Raw genomic sequence first — 22,948 nt, 5'->3', positions numbered from 1 at the left:
TGGTCCTGCAGCCATGAAGTGCTTTCATGGAAATAATGACCTTTCCAACAGCCACGTGAGCAAAGGGAGGGGAAGAAGCACCAAGCACTTGAGGTGAATTGTGATTGATTCCTTGCCCAAAGACCTCAGTAATGCGTCAGTCATGGCACTTCCTGTGATTGCTCATGTTCTGGCCCCAGTTCAACCTCAGTAGTTTGCTCCATGCCTTCTGCTCAGTTTTCACCCAGAAGATCCTGTTTGTGATTTCCAGAGGTCTCAGTGCAATAAACGATACTCCGATGCCCAGTGTTCTCTTGAGAGTCAGAAAGGACTTGAGTACAAGTGTCCTTATTTCTGGATTATTTTAGCTATGCTTTTTATCATGGTCTAAACTTTCAAAACGTGTCTCCTTTTGCATGTGCACAGAGCTGTGCAAGCAGTTTGCCTTTCTGGGAATGGTGCAGCAAGAGCTTTGTACTCCTTTGGTCCTGCAAAAGCAACTTGACCTCTGTGAAATAAGCATCATGCAGCTTGTACAAGCTGAATGGAAAAATGACCTAATCTTTTGTTTGCAGTCATTTTGTTTAATATTTTTATTATATTCAGTGTGCTGATGTGGTTTTGCAGCAAATTTAAGAGACCTCCTGCTACATGGGAAGCTGGTCACAGAAGCGGTGACAGCTGAAGTTTGAAATAACCTATGTGGATGGTATGAGCTGGGTTTCAGCAGGAAAGGATTGCTGTAATCCCTTCCCAAGAGCCAGGCCCTTCCTTCTGACTGCCTCTTCAGGGTAAGGAGCAACATATGCATGCAAAAATACACTAGTAGGGATGTTCTCTACTCCAGGAGAGCAGATGAGAGGACAGAAATGCAATAGTTCCTCTTGCTGCAGTGGGTATCAGAAGACGGCTGTTGACTGTAATGCTGAGCAGTGTGAGAACCTGTGATTTAGAAGACAATAGAAACAAGAATCTGCAATTTGAGCGTTATAGCAGAAACCCTGGGTCTCCTGAAGTCAAAGACCTGATGGTTCGTTGCTATTTTTTTTGAAGGGGCTTTGGAGAGAAACAGAAGCAACATTTGTAAGTGGTGAACTGTGTGATGAGCATACTTGTACCCTGAGGGAGGAGGGGGACGGTGCGGCCGCTGGGGTGGGCAGGTGGCAGAGTAGGAAGTTCTGTGACTCTCTCATCTGTGCTAAACCAAACATACCTGCACAGCATTGTCAGTCTTGCTGTAACCTCTTTGTTGTGCCCCTTAACCAAAGGGCACCAGAGTGCATGCAATGGAGAGTGTTTTACAGGAACGAGATCTAGACCTGCACTGTCTCCTACCTGTAACTCTGAACCACTAACACCGAAAGGAGTCAAGGGCCCCAATTTTATTGCTGAGCATAATGCCATATGGTATGGGGCATGCCTTGGGTCAGCTGGGGTCAGCAGTCCCGGCTGTGTCCCCTCCCGACCTCTTGCCTCCTCGCTGGGGGACAGAGTGGGAAATGGAGACAGCCTCGGTGCTGTGCAAGTACGACTCGGCAACAGCCCCAGCCCCGGTGTGTTACCAACGCTGTTTTAGCCACAAGTGCAGAGCACGGCACCGCACGGGCTGCTGCGAGGAGTCGGACGGCCGTCCCAGCCAGCAGCGGTCCACTGCCGCCGGGTTACTTCACAGTTCCCTCGTCCGTCCTCCTGCAGCCTGCACAGCGTCACTGTGAGTGACAAGATGGGATACTGGGTTTCCCCCTCTGACTATGTGTGCTTAGTATTTTCTCTACCAGGATTCACTGAGCTGCAAATTAAGAACTGAATTGCGGTGTCCTCGGCATACAGAAGAGGAGGTGGGAGCGGGTGCTGGCAGCCCTGGGTGTATTCCCTGGGACGGCCACCTCCTGCGTTCCCCACTCCTCGGGTGAGGAGAAAGTGGCGCTTAGCCCTTTCTTATGTAAAATATCATATAATCAAAATACTGTACTGACGCAAAATAGGCAAAACACCCCACAGCATCATGAAATAGCAAAGTGCTTTCCAGATTCTGCAGAAAAAATCAGGAAGGAGGAAGGGGCAATGAAGCAAAGGGAAATAAAATGGCTTGTTTAAGGTTACGCAATACCGAAGTAGTGAAAATTCCTCTGCAAACCCTCCTGAAAATTTTGTTCTTTCCAGAAACGTACTGGAACCACGGGCTGACGCTGGCAGAAGTGGTGCAAGCATTTGGTGCTGGATGGGACTGGCTTCAGAAGGCCGTGAGGAGAGCCATGGCTGCTTAAAGCCTAGACAGAGCTAGAGCTCCAGGGGCTGCAGATGGCCAATTTAGGGCAGTAATTCCCAATAAGAGCATCTGACCTCTGGATTTCTCTGGTCTTGATCCAGCCTGTTCTCCCCCTTCATGCAGGGCTCCCCGTACATAGGTATAACTGCAATGGGAATTTCCTCTGCTTTTTTCCATCACTTCATTTAGGAAAAATGTAAAGTGTTAACTGTATTTTCTTTTGAAGGCCACAACAATTCCTGTGTGTACTGTGTGAAACAACTCAGTGAATCTCAAATCCTTGTGATTGCCACAGTGTTACTCCTACTGACTGCTGCAGGTCGGTATCAAGATCTCCCTGGGTTTCGGTGTGTGGGTGCTCGCCCTTGGTGCCTCCGAGCAGCAGTTCCTGCGGCCATTGAGCAAAGCTCTGGACATGGCAGTAGCAGAGCTCGTACCTCTCCCTGCTGCTGGTGCTAAAATCCACGGAGCTCTGCTCTACTGTGCTCCTCCCCAGAGTCTTGAAGTTTAACGTGAATTATGATGTTTGTCTTAAAAGCAAGCTGCAGTGTCCCAAGCTTCTGGTCCCAGACCTTCCTCCTTTTCTGCTACTTACAGTTGCATGCAATATAATGCACTGCTGTGCCTCAGTGAACTTATCTCCCCTCCTCTCAGGGGCAATTTCTTGGTTTCTTTAAGGTGGCCACTATATTTTGAGTTTATCCCTGGGGTCTTTCTGAGCTTGAGGAGAACAGTAGCAGGTATCCAGTAGAGCTCTGATAAACTTCTCTGGGTACTAGGAAGCCAGTCACCTCCCCCAACCCATGGGCTTGTAGCTAGCAGTACTCTGCAGAGCCTAGTAAAAAAGACATTTGAAGCTAGTATTTAAAGTGGGAACAGCATATATAATAACTGTTTGTGGTGGGTTGACCCTGGCTGGATGCCAGGTGCCCACCAAAGCCACTCTACCACTCCCCTCCTCAGCTGGACAGGGGAGAGAAAATAGAATGAAAGGCTCGCAGGTCGAGATAAGGATAGGGAGGGATCACTCAACCAATTACCATCATGGGCAAAACAGACACTACTTGGGGAAATTAGTTCAATTTATTACCAATCAAATCAGAGTAGGGTAATGAGAAGTAAAACCAAACCTTAGAACACCTTCCCCCACCCCTCACTTCTTCCCGAGGACAACTCCACTCCTGGTTTTCTCTCCCTCCTCCCCCTGGCAGTGCAGGGGGACGGGGAATGGGGGTTGGGGTCAGTTCCTCACACCTTGTCTCTGCCGCTCCTTCCTCCTCAGGGGGAGGACTCCTCGCTCGTCCTGTGCTCCAACGTGGGGTCCCTCCGACGGGAGACAGTCCTTCACAAACGCCAACGTGAGTCCTTCCCACAGGCTGCGGTTCCTCACAAACTGCTCCAACGTGGGGTCCCTCCGACGGGAGACAGTCCTTCACAAACGCCAACGTGAGTCCTTCCCACAGGCTGCGGTTCCTCACAAACTGCTCCACCGTGGGTCTCTTCCATGGGCTGCAGTCCTTCAGGCACAGACTGCTCCAGCGCAGGTCCCCTGCAGAGTCACAAGTCCTGCCAGCAAACCTGCTCCAGCGTGGGCTCCTCTCTCCACGGGGCCACAGGTCCTGCCAGGAGCCTGCTCCAGCGTGGGCTTCCCACGGGGTCACAGCCTCCTTCAGGAACCCACCTGCTCCGGCGTGGCGTTCTCCCCAGGCTGCAGGTGGAGATCTGCTCCACCGTGGACCTCCCTGGGCTGCAGGGGGACAGCCTGCCTCACCATGGTCTTCCCCACGGGCTGCAGGGGAATCTCTGCTCCGGCGCCTGGAGCATCTCCTCCCCCTCCTTCTTCACTGACCTGGGGGTCTGCAGGGTTGTTTCTCTCACATGTTCTCACTCCTCTCTCTGGCTGCCTTTGAGCAGGTTTTTTCCCCTTCTTCAATCTGTTCTCCCAGCAGTGCTACCACCGTCGCTGATGGGCTCAGCCTTGGCCAGCGGCAGGTCCGTCTTGGAGCCGGCTGGCATTGGCTCCATGGGACATGGAGGAAGCTTCTAGCAGCTTCTCACGGAAGCCAGCCCTGCAGCCCCCCCACGACCAAAACCTTGCCATGCAAACCCGATACACTGTTCCCTGGAATAAGATTCTCCTAGAAAGGAGAATCTCCTTCTTACAAGATTCTCCTAGAAAGGTGAAGTCAGGAAGCCTTTGCAGGCTTCAGGGCTCTCTGTCCATTCCCTCTCGGGCAGGAGGATTCACTCTGTAAAGCAATGGGAGAAGTAAATGCAAGTTTCTACAGCTTGCTTATCTGTAGATCCAAGACATGCTCTTCTCCCACCGCTTTGCCTGCAGCCCAAATTAGAAAGGCAGCTGCAGTGCAGCTAACAGCGCTGCTCAGGCAAGAGTGCCCCATTGGTGAGCACATTTCCAGACAGAGGCCCACCTGGTTTCTGGTAGGACTTTATCAAAGTTGACAGATGCAATATTTATTCTGACTGTATTAGCAAATTATAATAGAAATTGTTTCCTGAAAATGTCCGTGATTTATTTTGTTTACACCCTCCCAAATCAGCTAGGGGAGTGTAAAGGCTGTAAGGTGGGTAGCCCTAAAGGTGAACCTTGCACAGCTGCAGGCAGCACTGCAGAGCCATGTTGACGCGGAAGTCACGGACACTGCACACAATCAATATGATCAAGCAGATGCCACTTTATTGCCAAGATAGCTCGGTTTATATGTCCATTCTAGTTACTGTTCACGCATAAGCAAATTAGAGATTGGTTAGCGTGAGCTGTCCACGTGCCTAGTTACACCTAATGATTGGTTATATCAACACTGTACACGCACATAAACATAAGGCATAATTGGTTGTATTAACTAAAACATGCGAAACTTGTCTCAGTCTAATTGGTCAAGATAAGCTGCCGAATTGAGGTTCTTTGTGCCAAGTTCCCTTTATCGTGGAATGTGCACCTGTGTTCTTCTAATTGGCGTCTTTCTTTTTTTGTCTTCTTGTTTATTCTGTTCAAGGCCTTCTAAAGGCATCTGGAATGCTCTTACTACCGTTAGCTAAATATGTGTCCACAAGCAAAGCGTCCTTGAAGCCTGCTGCCTACAAAACATCCTTGGCTCACAAATTGATCAATTCTATCGAGTCTGGATTGTTCACTATGTGCCCATTACTTTCCAAGTATCCCACAGAGCCATACTCCACTTCTGGGTGTTTCTGGGTCCTCCTTGCAGAGATACCACCATCCCGAACCGAAATAACATGGTCTTGACCTGCACCATACTTCGCCGGAGCTGCCAGCAGGTTACAAGCATTGGCAGCAGCCCCACCGAGGGCCCTGCGGCTGGGGGGGATTCCTGCTGCCTGCACCGCTCGCCCTGCCATCCCCGCTGCAAGGGCTTAGAGATGGCAGTGACAGCATCTCGTCTCCCTTTAAACAATGCAGTGTCTTTCCAGAAGAAAAGTGTAACTGTCCATAAATGCTGGCTACGAATTGAACAACTGGGTGAAATCCTATGGCTTATGTTAAGCAAGAAATGGCTACAAAGTCTTTTCTAAGTCTAACTCAGAAAACAGAGTAACAGTCTAACTGTTAATTTAGCCCATGAATTTGGTTATGTCTCTCAGAGATATTCCAAAAACTACCCCTGTTACATGACCTAAAGGCATGCATGTAATCATGCTGGCAGTGAGAAGGTAAAAATGACCCCAGTGAAGCAAAGTGAGGGTAATACCCAGAGACACGTTGTGCTCAAAAATCACAAATGAAAGTGTTGGTGCATGATGGCTCCTCGTCATTGACTTCCAAGAGTTTGTGTTCTGGCTGGAAAAATGCTAGTTTATAAAATATTTAAGCAACAACAACTGTTCTTACTCTGGAGAAAGTCCAGGCTCCTATTAAATGCAATTAGATAGATAGAAAGAAAGCAGTTTTTTATGAGGATGATGGTACGGATTTTGATGAAGGCATCTTACAGAGTGCCTTGCTATCTGACTACAGCCAGTCTGTGTGGAGGCGAGGAGTCGCTTTGTGTGTGTTGCTCTGGCAGGTCATGTTCAGAAGAAGAGGCTGGGGGCAACGGGGAAGAAAGCATAAAGGAGTGAAACCTATTACCGTTGAGTCTCTGAAACGTCCCGCTTTCTCCCCGCTCTTTGATTTGTGCTGGGGAAGCAGCTGTGCCAAGATGACCTCAAGCTCTCCAACATTTTTCAGTTAGGTTTATTCTTTCCCTTCAACCATTTACTAGGCTGGACTATATGCCTTCCTGTCCATTCCCATCCGTGCACGCGCAGGCAGTGCTGGACATCTAATCCTTGCCAGCTTACTCACAACATGGGCATTCAGAGGCCAAGAACTTGCAGTGTTTTTCTTGGCGGTGTAAGGGAGTGGGACTCCTTGCCCAGAGACTGTCACAGAGCTGCCTAATGAAAAACAGGAAAGCCTTCCAGAAAAAAACCCTTTCCACCAAGGGGAAGCAAGGGTCGGCATCACCCACATTTCATACCCTTCACCCCACCCTGCAGCGGTCCTGTGCGTTACTCATCCCTCTGGCACCAGCTACAGCGTGTCTGATTTTAAATAGCAACAGGACAGAGGATTGCCAGGGATGTTACCGGAGGGATGCAAAGCTGGCAGCTGGCTCTCCAGAGTCCTCCTGATTTTGGTGAGCAGATGTGGCCGAGCAGTAGCTTGTCTCAGACACGAACTGGACTACTGAGCACAAACCACTTCTGCCTGTAACTTCTCACTGCGGCAGGCTGAACTAGAGCAATGCAATATAAACTCCGATGTGACCCCCTGAGCTATGACAGTGTTAACATCCCCAGCAAAGCAAAATAACCCCGGTGGGGAGAGTGGAAAACCAACCAGGGTCCTCGCTGGGGTGTGCTGATGGTACAGGCAGGGATGAGGTCGGGAAAAGCTCATTGCTAAGCCCAGGACCAGCCCTAGGTGGCCTTCTAAGTTAAGAGGCAATGCAGTGAGCTGGAGAGAGAAAATAACTGTTCTCTGGGGAATAAAGAGAAAAAGGAGCCAGAGCCACAGCGGTATTTCAGGTCCAAATCCTCTGTGGATTTTGGCCCAAGTTGCTTAGCTCCAACCCGTGCAACCGGTGCAAACCTCCTCATGTCCTGGTGTCCCGGTGGGGTGGCTCAGCAGAGCAGCTACGGTGACTTCATAGCCCTCGCCGGCTGTGTGGAGCGGAGCTGAGGCCGGTGGTGGGACTGTCCCGGGGACACCCCGGCCAGGAGCCCTCCGGGCTGGTGTGCTCTGTAAATGTCCCACAAGCAGGACAGACCTGGTGCGTGTTTTTAAAGGGTATGCCGTAGCACAGGCTGGGAAATAGGCCAGCTCATCCCTTTCAGACATTCAGTTCAGCTGCGCATTTGCACTGCTGAGAGCAAAATTGCCGCTGTCTGAATTAAAACGTGTGACATCCAAGTGCTTCTGGACGTGACACGTGCTGAACAGCCATGTGAGGTAAAGAGCAGAATTCCCCTTTCAAATGCAGTTAGGTCTTGTTCTTAAAATAATCACTTCTAGACAACAAACTTCACTCACTGTTTTAAGTAAAACTGTCTGGGCCTCCTCAGCGAATGGCACAGAATGACATATTTCAGATTTTTGTCTTTTCCCTTTTACTTATGGCACAGCCTGACTGGCACACATCCCACTGCTTCTGCTGGGTGAGGGATGGGGCCATTTCCAGAGATGCCGGCGAAAAGCAGACCTCCAGAAGGGAGTGTCCACGTGTTCCTGGAAACTCATTCCAACTTTCCGCTTCCCAGTCGTCCCAGCACGTGGTGTTGTTGGTATCTGCCCATTCCCACTCAGCCCATAAGAGTTTGAAGACGTGGCATGGCTAGGAGGGGAGAGGGCAGCCCTGCAGCCCACTGCGGTCTCTCCAGCTGTGACCGCGGCTTCCAGCAACATGTTGTGTTTGGTCTTGCCATGAGCTGATAAAATGTGACACTTGCCCTGAATCCAAACCCAGCGAGCGCTAGGACAAGACATTATTTCTCATCCCACCTTGGAAAAGCAAAATCCACGCAACAGAAAGGAAACTTGGAAGATTCAAACTGTGCAACTAGAGTATCCAGGGAAAAGCTCTGCAGGCTGCTGTGTTTCTTGCTGGCTGCCTTCTGTGCTCATATGTTTGTACAAAACTCTGTAATGGTTTTCAAGATATACCAGGGCATGCTGTTCTCTGGGGGAGAGGAACGCTTCTTCCAGGACTGTGCTGTCCAGAGGGGATGATCTGCCAGGTGCATTACCGATCAGGACATAAGCGGAGCTGATTTCTTTTTCCAGCTCTGCTTCCATTCTGAAAGGGAGGTTTTATCTCCCTTTTGTCCTAATGCAGCCAACAGAGTTTTGTAGTGTGAAAACTTTGGTGCCAAACATGTTTGCTGTTGCAATGATATGCTACAACACTGCACAGTTAGCTCCTCCTGTTGCCGTATGGCAACCAGATGCACGATGCTGGTCTAGAAGAGCGTGTGGGATGATGTGGTATGGTGAGTCTGCTGCTTTAATTGCAATCAAAGTGAAAAGCATTATGGTCGATTTTATCATCAAACTGCTCTGTATTTACAACATTTCCTCGGCTGTGCCCAGAGTTTGAGAGAGATGACATAGTGACAGCCTTGCACACCCATTTCCTACCTTTTATCATGAACAAATACAGAGCATATATAAACTTGGCCTGTACTAGCTACCTCCCTGTAAACAACTTCTACTGGTGGACCTCACTGGCAGTAAGGACTTGAAATCAGCCAGATTTGTGTTTGTCTGATACCTACCATGAAAAGACATCTGTGAGCTGTGTCCTGGGACACCACAGGTGGCACGTGCCTCCCAGGTGACATTACAGACAGTGCTGAAATCACTAAATGCTAGTGCCGTGTCTTCATGGCATACCTCCAGTTGGAGATCAGCTGCTATGACAGGTCCTACAACAGGAGCTGGTGATTTAGCAGCTACTTTCGAAAGTTCTTTCAATGGGGTAGGAAACACTGACATAACACCAAGTTCCCAGTTTTGTGACCTGCCTGATGATTTCTGTGATGATGGGAATGGGAAAAAAAAAATCTGAATTCACATGTACGCAGCAAATCCCAACTGCTCTGTCATAGTGCTCCCATGAGCTCTGCCTGCTCCAAGAAGCACAGCTAAACCTAGTCAAGAGGAACTGCAACAATGGTTTTCAGGGAAAAAGGCTAGTTTCATCATCACTTCCCTCTTTGCCAGCCTTACCTTGCTCTTCAGGAGCCTTCCCCCTCCCATCTCCCTCTCTCTCCCCAGGTAGGACATCTCCATGGTTGAGTCTCCTGACCAACTGCTTCTTTTGCTCCTGTGTAAGCTCTCCCTCCTGATTTTACCCTGCCTGCCTGCCTTGGAGGAAGGCAGCTGCCTGCCCCTCTGCAGCTGCACGCCAGCAACGCCGCACCCTAAGGATACAAAGTGGGAGACTGTGCCTGCTTCCCACTGCCCAAGTGGTGGAAGAGACAGAAAAACCTGTGGAGCCAGACACGGGCAGGAGCCACCCAGTAGTCCTCTTAAAATGCTTCATTACTTGTCATTATGAAGGAAGACTCTGCAAGGCTCAGGCAGCCCGGATGTGGGAACCGAGTACCCAAGCTACAAGCTTGTATGTGGCTTTTCTGTCCATGGTTAACCAAAAAAGGCAGAAGGAAAAGAGGGAGATGCTGAAGATCTCCAGTTTGGCCAAGCTCAGCTTATCTGGCAGCTAATCTCAAAGAAACAAGCTGAGATTTCAGTGTGGGCAGGAGGAGGCAGGTCTGGTATAAAGTCGGCTGTAAATTGTCTGCAAGGAGACAAGCAAATGAAATTCTGCTTTTATCCAGAGACAGGAGAACAGACAGCAGAAATGGAGACCCGCAGGCCATGTAGGAGAGGTGAGAAAATGAGGAGAACCCACCAAAGGCAATCTGATAAAGCGAGGATATAGGAGGGAACGCAAGAATAGGCAGAACAGGAGGAAGCCAAGGAAGATTAGATAGTGGGGAGAGTTCGGCAGTGTCTGTGAAGCCTGATGGTCCAAGGCAGATAAGGCTGGCATATTATTTGGGATGGAAGGCCTTCCTGTTTGCAAAATTTTATCTTTAAAATAAAATAAAAAAAAAAAAAGAAAAGCTCCTCTAACTTTGAGTCACTCTTTCCAACTTAGACATCCTCAAATGATTGCCAAGGAATGCTTTCATATTCTTACCTTGTTAGCTTTGGCACGCGGTGAGGCAGGCAGGAACTCCTCTGCATCTAGCTACCATGGAACCAGTTTTAGACATGCAACTGGCAACTGCTTTCCAGAAATCCTAGCAATTCCTTCTTCCCGAGAAAAGCTGGGGTTTCCATCCTCCCTCTGCGTCTTTCTGCGTGGCAGATGATACAAACTGAAAAAGAATGAAGTGCTTCTGGGGTAAAACAGTACATTTACAGGGAGACCAGGCTGCTGGCCTCAGTTGAAACGTCAGGACTTGGCGGTGAGGAGAGGGAGCTTCTCGCAGGTGAGGCTGGAAAGCAGCCGGGTCCAACACAACCAGTGCAGCACTGTGACAGTGGCTGTGTCCTGCAGCCGTGGGATGGCGGCTGAAGCTTTTCGTCACTTATGGCAGTGATCCTAACATGAACTTAGGCTTTTGCAGGCTTACAGCAATTTTTTATCTAGATCGGGAGTGATAAAAGTCCATTTATATCGACATTTTTTTCCAAGACGGGTTGAGGCATCAGACCCTTGCTCATTTGCTGTCTTCTACGAGGGTCTGAGCTCCAGCCTCCTCTCACATTTGACCTCCAAGTTTCCCAGGCGACTCAGCACACACCTCTCCAGATAGAGGGGAGCACCAAGAGACCTGTGTAGGTCTAGTCACTGCCCAAACCAGCAATGCCCAAGTCCCAGAGGGACTCAGTTTGGAAGGTAAGCAACAGCCAATGGCAATCCACAAATTGCAATAGTGGCTGCTTTCTTTTTTTCAAGAAGGGCTTAGCAGAAAAAGATGTCTCAAAGTTCATATGAGACCCTTGCGGTTAGGGCACTTCTCAGAAAGTGGAAGGTCAGATGCTCTGCTGCCTCAGAGGGTTCAAATACACATAATCTCCACGCAGAGTACCTAAACAAATTCTTTAGCATATTTTTTAAAGGGCCTCTGGAAAGGATGGAAATTCTCCATCCTCTTTATTGGGCTTTGCTACCACAGAGAACAAAACAGAAGATACTTTTAAACCTCTGTATAAATCTGCAATGAGTTGGCATCTTCATTACTCTGCAGCGTTCTTCCTGCCTAATCTCAAAAAGCATAAAACAGACCGACAAATGGCCAAGGCCAAAGGGGATTTTCAGAAAAATAGAAGGTCTTTCATAACAAGGGAGACAAAGTTAAGTTAGAACTTGTTCTCCTGGAAAATAGGCAGCTGGGGGTGTAACATGATAGGGGTACATAAAATTAAATCATCTAAGTAAATTGTGGAACTGATCAGTGCAAGGTGTTATGGAGGCCAAAATATGGAAGGGTTTGGCAGGTGATTAGCTAAATTCATGGAAAAGACGTAGCTACGGTAGTTAGATAGTGGCATCATCATCATTGTCATTACTATTATTGATATTATTTGGTTTAATATTCAGCATTCTGGTTGCTGTGGTCTGGGTGCCATCTCTGTCCGAGGAAATCCCCAAACCCCAGGTTGCTGGAACGTGGGAAATATGGCAGGGAAGGATCATTTTGTACCGGCTGTTTCTCCTGTTTCTTTCCCTAAGCATCTACATCTGCCAGGGAAAAAACATTGGCTCTCTGGTCTGACTGAGTTATGTTTTTACACAATTCAATGTTAATTGAGAAGAGGGCATAGGAGAAAGAAAGGACTGCAGCCTAGCAGGCAGGCGTTGGGTTAGGAGTCCTGGGTTTTGGGAGCTGGATCAGTGTTCAAGCAGTCACTAGTAGTGTACAGAGAAAGAGAGTATGGAGACTCAGACATCTCCCCTAGCAGGTAGACTCCCAATCACCAGGCCTACACTTGCCCTCCTCTGGTGGGAGCTTTGACCATGCCTGGGGGCTCCTCCTGTGAGGTGGTTGTTAGTGGCTGAGCATGCAACTGAACTAAAGTCTTCAGCTTTCTGGGTAAGCCATCCAAACCCAATAGCATTGCACAGAAGACAACTAGACCACCTGCAGCCATGCTGCCATGTTCCTTGACAGAAGGGTGAAGCCTGCCCAGCTTACTGAACTCAAAACAGCACCGTACCAGCTACTAGGAAGACAATTAACTCTATCCCAGCTAAAACCAGGACACCAGCCTTCTCAGCAGTCACTCAGAACAGGCAGGTGCTTCGTCTCCTGAGACGACTCAGGGCTCTCATGGGACTACCTCTCTAACAACCTTGACTAAGAAGGATGTAAGAAAAACTTCAGAGTTTCCTCTTGACTTTGCTATACAGCAGCATTTTCATGTGTTTTGCTCCTGCTCTAGGTGAACTCTGTCATTCATACCCTTCTCCCTAACTACTCAAGTAATATATTAATCTACCCCTAGTTGCTCTTTCTAATGCCCCAACTACCTTCTCAATCATGTCTTTTAACCTGATTAATTAATTACAGCCCACATCTTGGGCAACACTGCTCTAACAGCCTGTTAACATTAACTAGCCCCTTTGATGGGAGTACTGGTTGCTTTGAACCATGGAGATACCTAACCCTACCCATGAGGTGGAAAAAGAGTTTGGGGCTCATATACAGTCCTAGGAAAGCAAACAGTCCTGGCTGGCCATATATGCACAGAAAACATATGGTTATCTTATTCCCTGCATGGTCCTAGCCCAAGCTGACCCGCACTCTGCAGGCATGGCCCAAGACTTACGCAGGCAGGCAGGATGCGACCCCACTGCTCAGAGGAGGAGAGAGTTTAGCTGTAGGGACATGAGTTGCGCTGGCCTCAAGGTGAGTCAGCCCCCTTGGACTGTTTCATTTACTAGTACAGATGTAATATATGTACCTCCCACCAACTTTCACTGGCGAGAACAGGCTATATCTATAAAGGAGGCATAATGACATCTCATTTTAATGTACGCAAATCTTTTCTTGGTTTTGCCACCAGACTCTCTACAGAACTAGAGGAATGTTATGCCTTTGTGGTTACATCCAGCAGTACCTGATGGCACATCACGTACTATACAGGACCCAAGGAGCCCTTCACAGATGAGGAGGCTGGTCAAGTACTGCAGGTCCAGGCAATGGCAAAGCCTCAGAAATTTACGATTCAACCTTGTGAAAATCAAGCAGCATTTGAGTCTCATATAACAAATGTTCTTTTTACACACTGTCTTCAAGTCCAACTTTTTGTAAAACATCTGAAAAGCTACATTCAGACTCTGTGTCTGAAGTAGAAAACAGATGTTCTCATGCATGAAGAGAGTCTAATATCACTGCCTGTTCACTGTAGTGTGAGCAGGAGCTGATTTGCTTTCCTGATAAAAGAAAGTGCAGTTCAAATGCATAGCAATTTAGAAATTACAGAACAGAAGCACGTGACAGTTGAGGTCAGAAGGGACCTCTGGAGATCACTTAGTCCAACCCCCCCTTCTCAAGGGTCAGATAGAACAGGCCGCCTGGGACCATGTCCTGATGGCTTTTGAATTACCTCCAAAGATGGAGACTCCACAATCTCTCCAGGCAACCTGTGCCAGTGTTTGACCACCCTCACAGTAAGAAAGTGTTTTCTTATTTCAGGTGGAATTTCCTGTTCCAGTTTGTGCCCATTGCCTCTTGTCCTGTCAGTAGGCACCACTGAGAAGAGGCTCTGCCTTCATCATACCCTCCCATCGGGTATTTATACCCACCAACAAGATTCCCCGAGCCTTGTCTTCTCCAGTCTGAACAGTCCCAGCCCTCTCTGCCTCTCCTCATACAACCGTTGCTTCTGTCCCTTAATCATCTCTCAGACACTTCATGGGACCCCCTCCAGTAAGTTCATACCTTTCTCGTACAGGGCATCCCAGCACTGGACGCAGCACTCCAGGCATGGCCTCACCAGTGCTGAGCAGAGGGGAAGGGCCACTTCCCTCAACCTGCTGGCAAAGCTTTGCCTAATGCAGCCCAGGATACCATTGGCCTTCTTTGCCATGAGGGAGCACTGCTGTCTCATGGTCAACTTGTTCACCAGGGCACCAAGGGCCTTCTTCTGCAAAGCTGCTTTCCAGCTGGTTGGCTCCCAGTCTGTACTGGAGCATGGGGTTGTTCCCCCCGTCGTGGTTTCAGCCCAGCCGGTAACAAAGGACCACGCAGCCGCTCGCTCACTCCTCCCGCCCCCCTCCGGTGGGGTAGGGAGGAGACGGAGGAGAGAAAAGGAAAAAAAAACTGGAACCTCGAGGGTTGAGATAAGGGCAGTTTACTGGGACAACACAAAAAAAAAGAGAAGTTACAACAACAACAACGGTACTAATGAAAGAATATACAAAACGGGTGATGCACAGTGCAACTGCTCACCACCCGCAACCCGACGCTCCGCCACCGAAAGTGGAGAGCCCTCCCCCCGGCCCGCTCCCCATTTATATACTGAGCATGATGGCACATGGTATGGAATAGCTCCTTGGCTAGTTCAGGTCGGCTGCCCCGGCTATGCCCCCCCACCTCCCAGGTTCCTGTAAAAATTAACTCTATCCCAGCTGAACCCAGGACACTCCCCAGGTGCAGGACTTTGTATTTTTCTTTACTGAGCTTCATGAGATTCCTCCCTGCCCATTTCTCCATCCTGTCCAGGCCCCTCTGAATGGCAGTACAACCATCCAGCGCATCAGCTGCTCCTCCCAGCTTTGTATCATCAGCAAACTTGCTGAGGGAGCACTCCGTCCCATCATCCAAGTTCCTAATGAAGATGTTAAGTAATATTGGCCTTAGTATCAACCTCTGGGTACACCCCTAGTGACTGGCCTCTGGATGGACTTTGTGCCATTGATTACAACCCTTTGTGTCTGGCAATTCGGCCAGCTTTCAGTCCACCTCACTGCCCACTTAGCAAGCCCATACTTCTCTGCTTGTCTATGAGGATGTTACGGGAGACAGTGCTGAAAGCCTAGCTAATGTCAAGATAAAAAACATCCACTCATTCACCAAGCCACTCATCTTGTCATAGAAAGCTATGAGGTTGGTTAAGCACAATTCCCCCTTCATGAATCCATGTTGACTGCTCCAAATCACTTTGATCATTTCAGGCTTCTTCCAATTATCTGAAGAAGACCTCATCTACTACTTCCCAATCCAATGATCTGTACAAGACACCCACAACATCATAATGCAAGTTGGTCTGTCCACTAGTACAAAATGAATGATCATTCAGCTTCGTGTCGGTTTCCAATTTAGTCCAATGGTCAATGACTGAGTTGTGGCAGAGACACACATGAACAGAGAGAGGAAAAGAGCAGAAAACGATGTCTCATGGTTGGTGCAGAGGGTGATGTTGCTTTTTGAGATTAGGCAGCCAGAATACTGCTGTGTGTGACGGAGCATCATAGGTCTGCTCTGAATATCTCAGACTAAAAAGTTTTAAGGCAAAGCAGTAAGGGATCTCCAAGTGAAAGTTTTGTTGGGGCCTAAATACTGCATTGGGAAGTTTGGATAGGATGTAAGGAGCATGTCCTGACATTCAGAAGGCGTATAACATGAGTGTCCTTCCTCCCTGTCTCCCTGTTCCTCCGTTTCTGGGCATAGCCAGGACCCATGCAGAAACGCAGCACCTTTGGAAAGCTGCAGGGCTGCAAGCAGTTCACACCTTTTACATCTGGTACCAACCTGCAGCCAGGGGTAAGGCTGCAGCTGGCAGCAGAAAAGCAGATCTTCCTTCCTCTGAAGGCCTGAGATGGAAACAGTGGTGGAAAGGAGAACCAGAGAGAGAGGGAGGAGAAAGGACAGAAGACAAAGGAGTTTTAGTAGGAGTTCTCATACTTCCTCAAATTTGTACCAACAAACCTGTTTGTATCCATGAATGTTTTGTGGGGCCTTTACCTGTGTCAGATGACAGACAGGTATTCACATCAACAATCTGGTTTTACCTGATTCAGAACAGAGCATACGTATTTCCTTATATGCCCACTTTGGGATGAGTGATGCCCTCATAGTCTCCCTCCTACTGACGCTTGCTTTCAACTTCCAGCTTGGTGCCCTTTTCCTACACCATTTGCAGTACTTGGAGAAACCCTCCTGATCTTCTAAGCAGAAACGCATGTCCCCTCTTCCTTCACATGGATTTCCAGTGCAAGGCATGTTTCCAATGCTACTGACTTCATGGTTCACTCCTCGACTTCTACCGGTCATATGGCATTTGTCTAAAAAATATCACACCTCAAAGCAGAGATGTGTTACCTGTGAAGACTGTGCAGAGTCATGCAAACCATTGCCTGATGGTAACGGATGTCCAGAGCATTTTATGTCCAAATGAGGTAGGTAGCCAAATGTTGGTTCTCTCGCCTGTGTTGCTATAGATGTGGAGTTACAGCACTGAGGTTACCTCAGCATTACACCGCCAGTAAGTGACAGCAGAAAGTCATCCAGCAGGAGGGTTTCGCAACTGGAATGGGTAAACAGGTTATCTTTTGTTGTTCTTGTCTGCTTATCCATTCACTGGTCATGTTATATAACCTACACCTGCACTCAGGGTTTGTTTAAACATATAAAAGCAACATCCTTAAAGTCCTTTGCAAATACACTGCATATATTTTGGGGAAAATTTTAACACTTTTAAAAGAGGAAGGCAGACCAGGAGTGCAGCACGCTTGCCTGCTGCCCAGTCCTTTCCACTACAGCAGATATTAGCATCAAATGGGCAGAGAGAGAAAGCTGTTTCTGAGGAACATTCTCCCTTTCGAACATTGCATTTGAATTGTGCATTTTACTGGAACAGGGAAAGTAACACCAAAGTCACAAAGAGCTTAATTTTGATAAAAGCTTCATCCTTTACAAAATCCACAAGGTAGGGTAGGTGACTTTTTGCTGCATTTAGACCTTGTCCTTAATTGTCCTTTTTGCAGGAGGTGTAAGAGAATGGCATATAATTTCAAATTACTGCAACAGAAGACAGTGGTTATTGCACTACTGACACATGTACTTACATACATCTTTCTGGCAAGGTAAAATAGCCTGCAGTGTCACCACATTTTAAAGCCTTTTCCCACTGCCAGAGGACACAAAAGCATAATTAAGTTGCAAAGTGCTTTAAGTGGTTTCTCTTAAATTATTCTCATCTTTTGGTAGTTAAGATTAGCAAACAATTTAAGATTTTAACATGAAAACTATTCATTTGTGCTGTTTTCATAGCAAAACCAAAATCACCTCTTGCTGCAAGCTAAATTTCTTGTGGATCCTGGAAGAAAGAGTAAGAAATCAAGCAAAGGAGTGTGCAGACATTAGAGCTCATTCTTGTACTTTCAGTAAAGCCCTCCGTGGACCACGAAAATACATTTGTAGCTATCATCATATGTTTGGCTTCTGCCTTTGCTGCCTGGCAAGAAATATTGCGCTAGCATATCCTTGGTAGTGTTGTAAAAAAATCCACAAGATCAGCTTAGGAATATTTCAATGTTAATAATACCTTGTGCTTGTCTAACAGGCTTATTCAGTGACCTCGGAGCAAACACTGAACTCGACAGCTGCGGAGGAAAGGGGGAAACACGGCTTTCGGGAGAAGTGCAAGCGCACCCCGGCCACGCAGTGGAGGGGCCTGGCTGTTTGCCAACGTTGGAGAACAGTTTGCTGACAAAGACGGGAAGTGCTGATGCCATTTTCCCCCAGCAAGGCATGGAAACTGTTTCTCCCTACTACCGATGCCACCATTTTCGAACATGCATTGGAAACAAAGGGTATTTGTTCTTACGGGTTTAAAAACATACAGTTTGCTTTATACATAGCAGGAATAAATCTGTTTATTTTTTCTTCTTTGTAGGACATGGTTCTCTTTGGACTTATGGCCATTCATGTTCAAACCCCAATTGTTTTCTCTTCTGTTTCCAGAGGTGGTGCGGTTTTTTTAAAGCAGTTGTTCCTTTCTAACTGGATGGCAGCAGAAGTAAATCAGCTTCCACGTGTTTAGAAACAAAGGAACAATGAAACATTCAGCCAAGCTTGCCTCAACAGATATTTTTTTTTTTCATACTTTCAGGGCAATTTACAACAGGAAAACTGCCCAAGAGCCAGGGGATTTGGGAGGAGGAGCTCCGCGCAGCAACTGTGACTCTCCTGGGAGATTAGGAGCCAGATCCTCCCCTCACTTAAGCTCCTGGAAGTTGTGCAACTGCCCAAACAGAGCTCAGAGAAGAATTTGATCCATTTTCTTGCAGTGGTATGGCGAGGATAAATTACCGTGATTAATGAGTTACTGTTTGTCAACAGAAGCGCGGTCACTGGGCGCGTGACAGACAGCTCCAAGTCTCTCAGCGGCGTAAGCGAAATTCAGGTGTGTAGCCACTCTGCTTATGGTCCTGGGAAGAGGTGGAAGAGCAAAGTGGGACCAGGGCGGACAGGTGCCAGGATTTTGGGGGTGAGTGCAGCCGAGGCAGGCAGCCCATGGCTCCCCCAGCTCGTTCCCGCGGGCAGCCGCCCACCCTGCTTCTAGCATCAGCAGGTCCTGCCTTGTCTCCTCAGCCTGTGGCAGCTGTGAAAGAAGACTTGTTATTTAAGTCCCCGCAGCTAACAGGTTTTACATGATCATCCGGTGGGCTGACAGCAAAGTTAGGTAATGGACACCAACTGTCACCTGGGAAGCTGTCAAGGCACTCATGTCCAATTGCCTGCACCTACGCTTCCTTAAATACTAGGTGGCACTTGTAAGCAGGGGTCTCTTCTGAGTGGAAGCACACAGCCCCTAATAAGGCTGGGGCCATATTTTAGACCTTGAGAGCAATTTTCAGTTGCGTGACCTGAAACCATTGCAAAATTATTAACCGCCTTGCTCTAAGACACGAAAGAAATGAGGGAGGCAGAGGGACCAGGGCATCACCTGCGCCCCGTCAGTCAGGAGCTGCAGTCACGACATGGCACAAACACATCTCCCTAGCGCTCCTAGCACCTAGGATGTGCAGCAAGATACTAAATTCGGTTCAAACTGCTGAAAGTAATTTCAGCAGGCAGTATGCAATCACATGGGCTGGAAAACAGCCAAGCTGCTGATTAGCACCCTAGAAAGATTCACCAGGGATCAGTAACGATGAGGGCTATTTGATTAGCTGCCGCTGGGCTCTGAGTGCAGGGAGCTGCATTTCCCGCCATGCTCAGCGGCTCTCCCACCATTTGCTCTTTGCACCATGACCATCTGGAGAGCTGAGCAGAAGCGGTGACAGTCCTCAGCATCTTTTCCTTCTGGTCTTTTGCCTTTCTTTGGGAAAAGGAGGGCTTGGGTGCTTGGTGAAGCCAGGGAGACCATTTGCCTTCAGCTGGCTGGACTGCTGGTGCTAGCAAGTGTTTCCAAGAAAGCCAAGCTTACAGCTTCTATTACTGTTTTAAAATAAGAAATTTATGCTTCTGCATTTTGCTGCTGGTATTTCAAAAAGAGAATGTTAAAATAGATTTGATATGAATGGCTGTATTCTTTACAGTTTTACAGTTTAGTTAGCTTGTTCAAAATGTCATCTTCTTTTCCAGGCAGCATTTCCTTGTTAGTATCTTTTCAAACCTTATCTGATTTCTTTCTGCTTCTCAGCTTTGTCCTTAAGATAACTTTCCTTTGTTTTCTTTCCAGTGTTCTGCATCATTCCACCAGCTTTCAGTCTTACTTTCTGAGCTTCTTTTTTGATTCTTTTTCTCAGCTAATGAAAACGAACAGGCAACACCATAAATATTTGTGATTTTAGTGATTCTATATAATGTAAAAAGGAGGGAGGCACAGAAAGGAAGTACATATTTTTAGAAGAAAAAGAGGATTTTCTGAAAGTACCTGCAGAGAGAGGCTAGCGATGCTGGTAATGGTGTTGAAAAATTGTGTATGAAGTGGGTGAATGCTTTTATGATCTGGATTTATCTGAGGGATGAATCCTGGCCTGATGGAGGAACTTCAGTCCTGACCACAAGGATCAGTCTGTTCTTAATTTAAGATGACAACATGACCACACAAATTTAGTGTGAAGAAAGAGACTTCTGTGTTCCCCTGGTGAACAAGGCCCAAACACCGCCATGCTGGGCTGTAAGGTTGCACTCAACAGCCGTGGTTAAAGAGTACAGTCTGACAACCTGGAAGAGACATTAGTCTGTGGGACAGCCAGTGGGTGTAGAAAATCCCAAGTGGAGGTTCATGTTACTAACACAAAACCGCCCTGCAAATGGGTGAGACCAACAGATCAGATACTAGACAAGGGTGGAGGCAATGTGGGTCCCAAAATTCTGTTTAGCTCATATCCATTTAGCCCCAGCCCACTACCTTTCCTGACAGGTAAGAGCAAGTCTCCGTAATGATGCAGGCTGTGATGTTGCACCCGGTGTGGCATCAGGACAGCCATGTCTACCACTGGCTGCTAGAATTAAAATAATTAAATTTAATTTTTAATAAAAATCTGGACTGTTTAAACCCAAGAAGAGACTCATAGCTCTCTAACCAACCAAAGTTTCTGCTAATGATAGCCACCGTACAAATACCATGCTCAGCAAAGGGGAGGCTCTGAATAACACCAACTGATTTCCTTCCTTAAGGTCCATGGTTTGCAGCAGACACCTCATAAGATACCTCCTTTCCAGTCCTTATTTTCCTTTGCAAAACCACGTTCAGGACTTCACCCCTCCTGTTTGTTCTGGGAACCCTGCGCTGCCTTCCCGCCTCTGCCACGCACCCCAGAGAGATGCTTGCCGTGGCCTGGTGCCGCTTGCCCTGAGGCAGGGCAGGGTGCATTTGCACCTCAGCTAAGGCTAAAGCAATGTAAAGAGGGCATGACACAAATAATTAGTCCCTACAGATCTGCTGTAACCTCCACCCGGACGTTATCAGCAGCTCAAGCCGCCTCCTGGGCACCTCCCCAGGCGCTCCCAGGAGAGGAGGGAGCTTGAACCAAGCCAAGCCCAGCTTGGCCCTGGATTTAACCAAAACCTCTTGGCCTCGCTGGCAAAAAACATGCCTTGAAGTACCTCAGGGAGTGGCCCGCAACGGCCCATCCTGAGGCAAGAGGCCAAGAGGCAGTGCTGACTAAGGCCATGGAAAACAAAACACGAACTTCCCGGCAAGGGCTGGGCCGAATGCCCGCACCTGAGACCCCGCGGCCGCCCTCCGAGCGGACCCCGCGATGGGAGCGCCGCTCCCTGCGTCGCGATTCAGCTGGCGAGCACTGACCTACAAACCCAGGGTGACCCTGCTCTGCAGCCAGCACTTCTTGCAACCATAATTTCACTCCTCTACTTACGGTTTTTACAGAATGCAGAAGTGTTGTCCGGTAGAAAAAACTGAACTGAATACAGAATTTGGTTTTTCCCCTTCACAGGAGATGTTTTTCAGATAAAATGGCATTTAAAGGGGGAACATGATAAAAACAGGGGTTTTAATGGCTTTTACCCAAAGTGATATAATTAGTCATGATCCCAGAACAGTTTGCCACATGAAATCCAATTTTTAGTTGTTATCTAAATCAATGCGAGGCTCATTGCTTCTGCTGTTAAAATCAATGGCAATTTACTTTTAAGAAGAAGCTGGGCCCTGGTTCTGTGCAAATGTAAACCAGACTTTTCCTCTTGGCCCTGCTTTTTTTTAAAAAAGAAGCCCAGCAAACCTACACTATGTTAAGGTTCCCTCTCTTCTAAATACATGTGTCTAAAGAGGTTTCAAAAATATTTCACTCATTTGACTGAAATGTTTCCTTTATATCATATTACTAATAGAGCTGGAGCTGTGGCATTTCAGCAACCGTATGTGAATTTCCCAAAGGACTGGACAGCTTTTCTGGAGGTGATGGGTTTCTGTAGCTGTGTGACTTTGGAGGCTCTTACCCTGTGCATCCTAACAAGCCTCGGGGACATTCCTGAGACCCTGGGAAGCGGAGCCATGTCTCCAGCCACCTATGGACAATTTGCAGGGACCAGTCACGGCACTAATTTGCTCTAAGGCTTCACTGACAGATAGAAAAAGCGACTGAACTGAGAGAGGTTTAGTCAATACATGCTATTTATTGTAGAGCTGCTTTCTTTTAGTTCTAGTTGTACGAGATCTGACAGCATGTTTTTCTTCCTCCTTGCAAATTCATCCAAAGAAAGAGGAGCTAATGCAGGGAAATAAACTTTGGGGCAGGGGGGAAGAATACAAAAGAGTAAAATCAGAAAATTTATTGAGTGTCTGTTTTCGAGAGATTGCAAGCAATTAAAGCAGAAAGGAAGTCAGTATTCTCAAACGTCTGCTTGAAACAAGAGATGGAAATGAGAGGTCTAATCCTAGGTACTTTCTAGAAAAGGAGACCACCAGCAGGAGCAAATTGCAGTCAGCACATAGCACCCACACCTGTGTCTGCAGTGACAACTGACACTGTAGTTCCATGATCCCTTAATCCCACGCAAGTGCTCACTCAAGCAGGAAGGGGTGGTCCTGTCTTCCCCCTGCTCCCAGCTCTCATTCCCATCCTCTCCCTTGCACCCGCACCAATGCTCATGCAGTCTTCCAGAGCCTAATACTCTGAACAGGTTCTTTCTGATATCCCATATGAGCAGAGTTTAATGTTTTAACACTAAATTACTTATTTG

General features: G+C 47.7%; 1 protein-coding gene across 3 annotated transcripts in view; it reads left to right on the top strand.

Annotated features, from left to right (window-relative positions):
- GCLC (glutamate-cysteine ligase catalytic subunit) overlaps positions 1-18,508 on the top strand; it is a 55,324-nt gene extending 36,816 nt beyond the window's left edge. The window contains exons 16-17 of one of the 3 annotated variants that reach the window (XM_052809925.1): positions 2,475-2,567; positions 18,405-18,508. In XM_052809925.1, the coding sequence (XP_052665885.1) occupies positions 2,475-2,567; positions 18,405-18,493 (182 nt within the window). In that variant the 3' untranslated portion in view covers positions 18,494-18,508. Of the gene's footprint in view, positions 1-2,142; positions 2,262-2,474; positions 2,568-7,897; positions 7,918-18,404 lie in introns of those variants that run through there. The other 2 variants (XM_052809929.1, XM_052809927.1) reach the window with 2 other exon arrangements.
- Positions 18,509-22,948: the final 4,440 nt, after the last annotated feature.

This window comes from Harpia harpyja, chromosome 15 (assembly GCF_026419915.1).
Source record: "Harpia harpyja isolate bHarHar1 chromosome 15, bHarHar1 primary haplotype, whole genome shotgun sequence".
Taxonomy (NCBI): domain Eukaryota; kingdom Metazoa; phylum Chordata; class Aves; order Accipitriformes; family Accipitridae; genus Harpia; species Harpia harpyja.
Note: the sequence above shows the minus strand (reverse complement) of the source record. Positions and strands in the feature narration are given on the sequence as shown.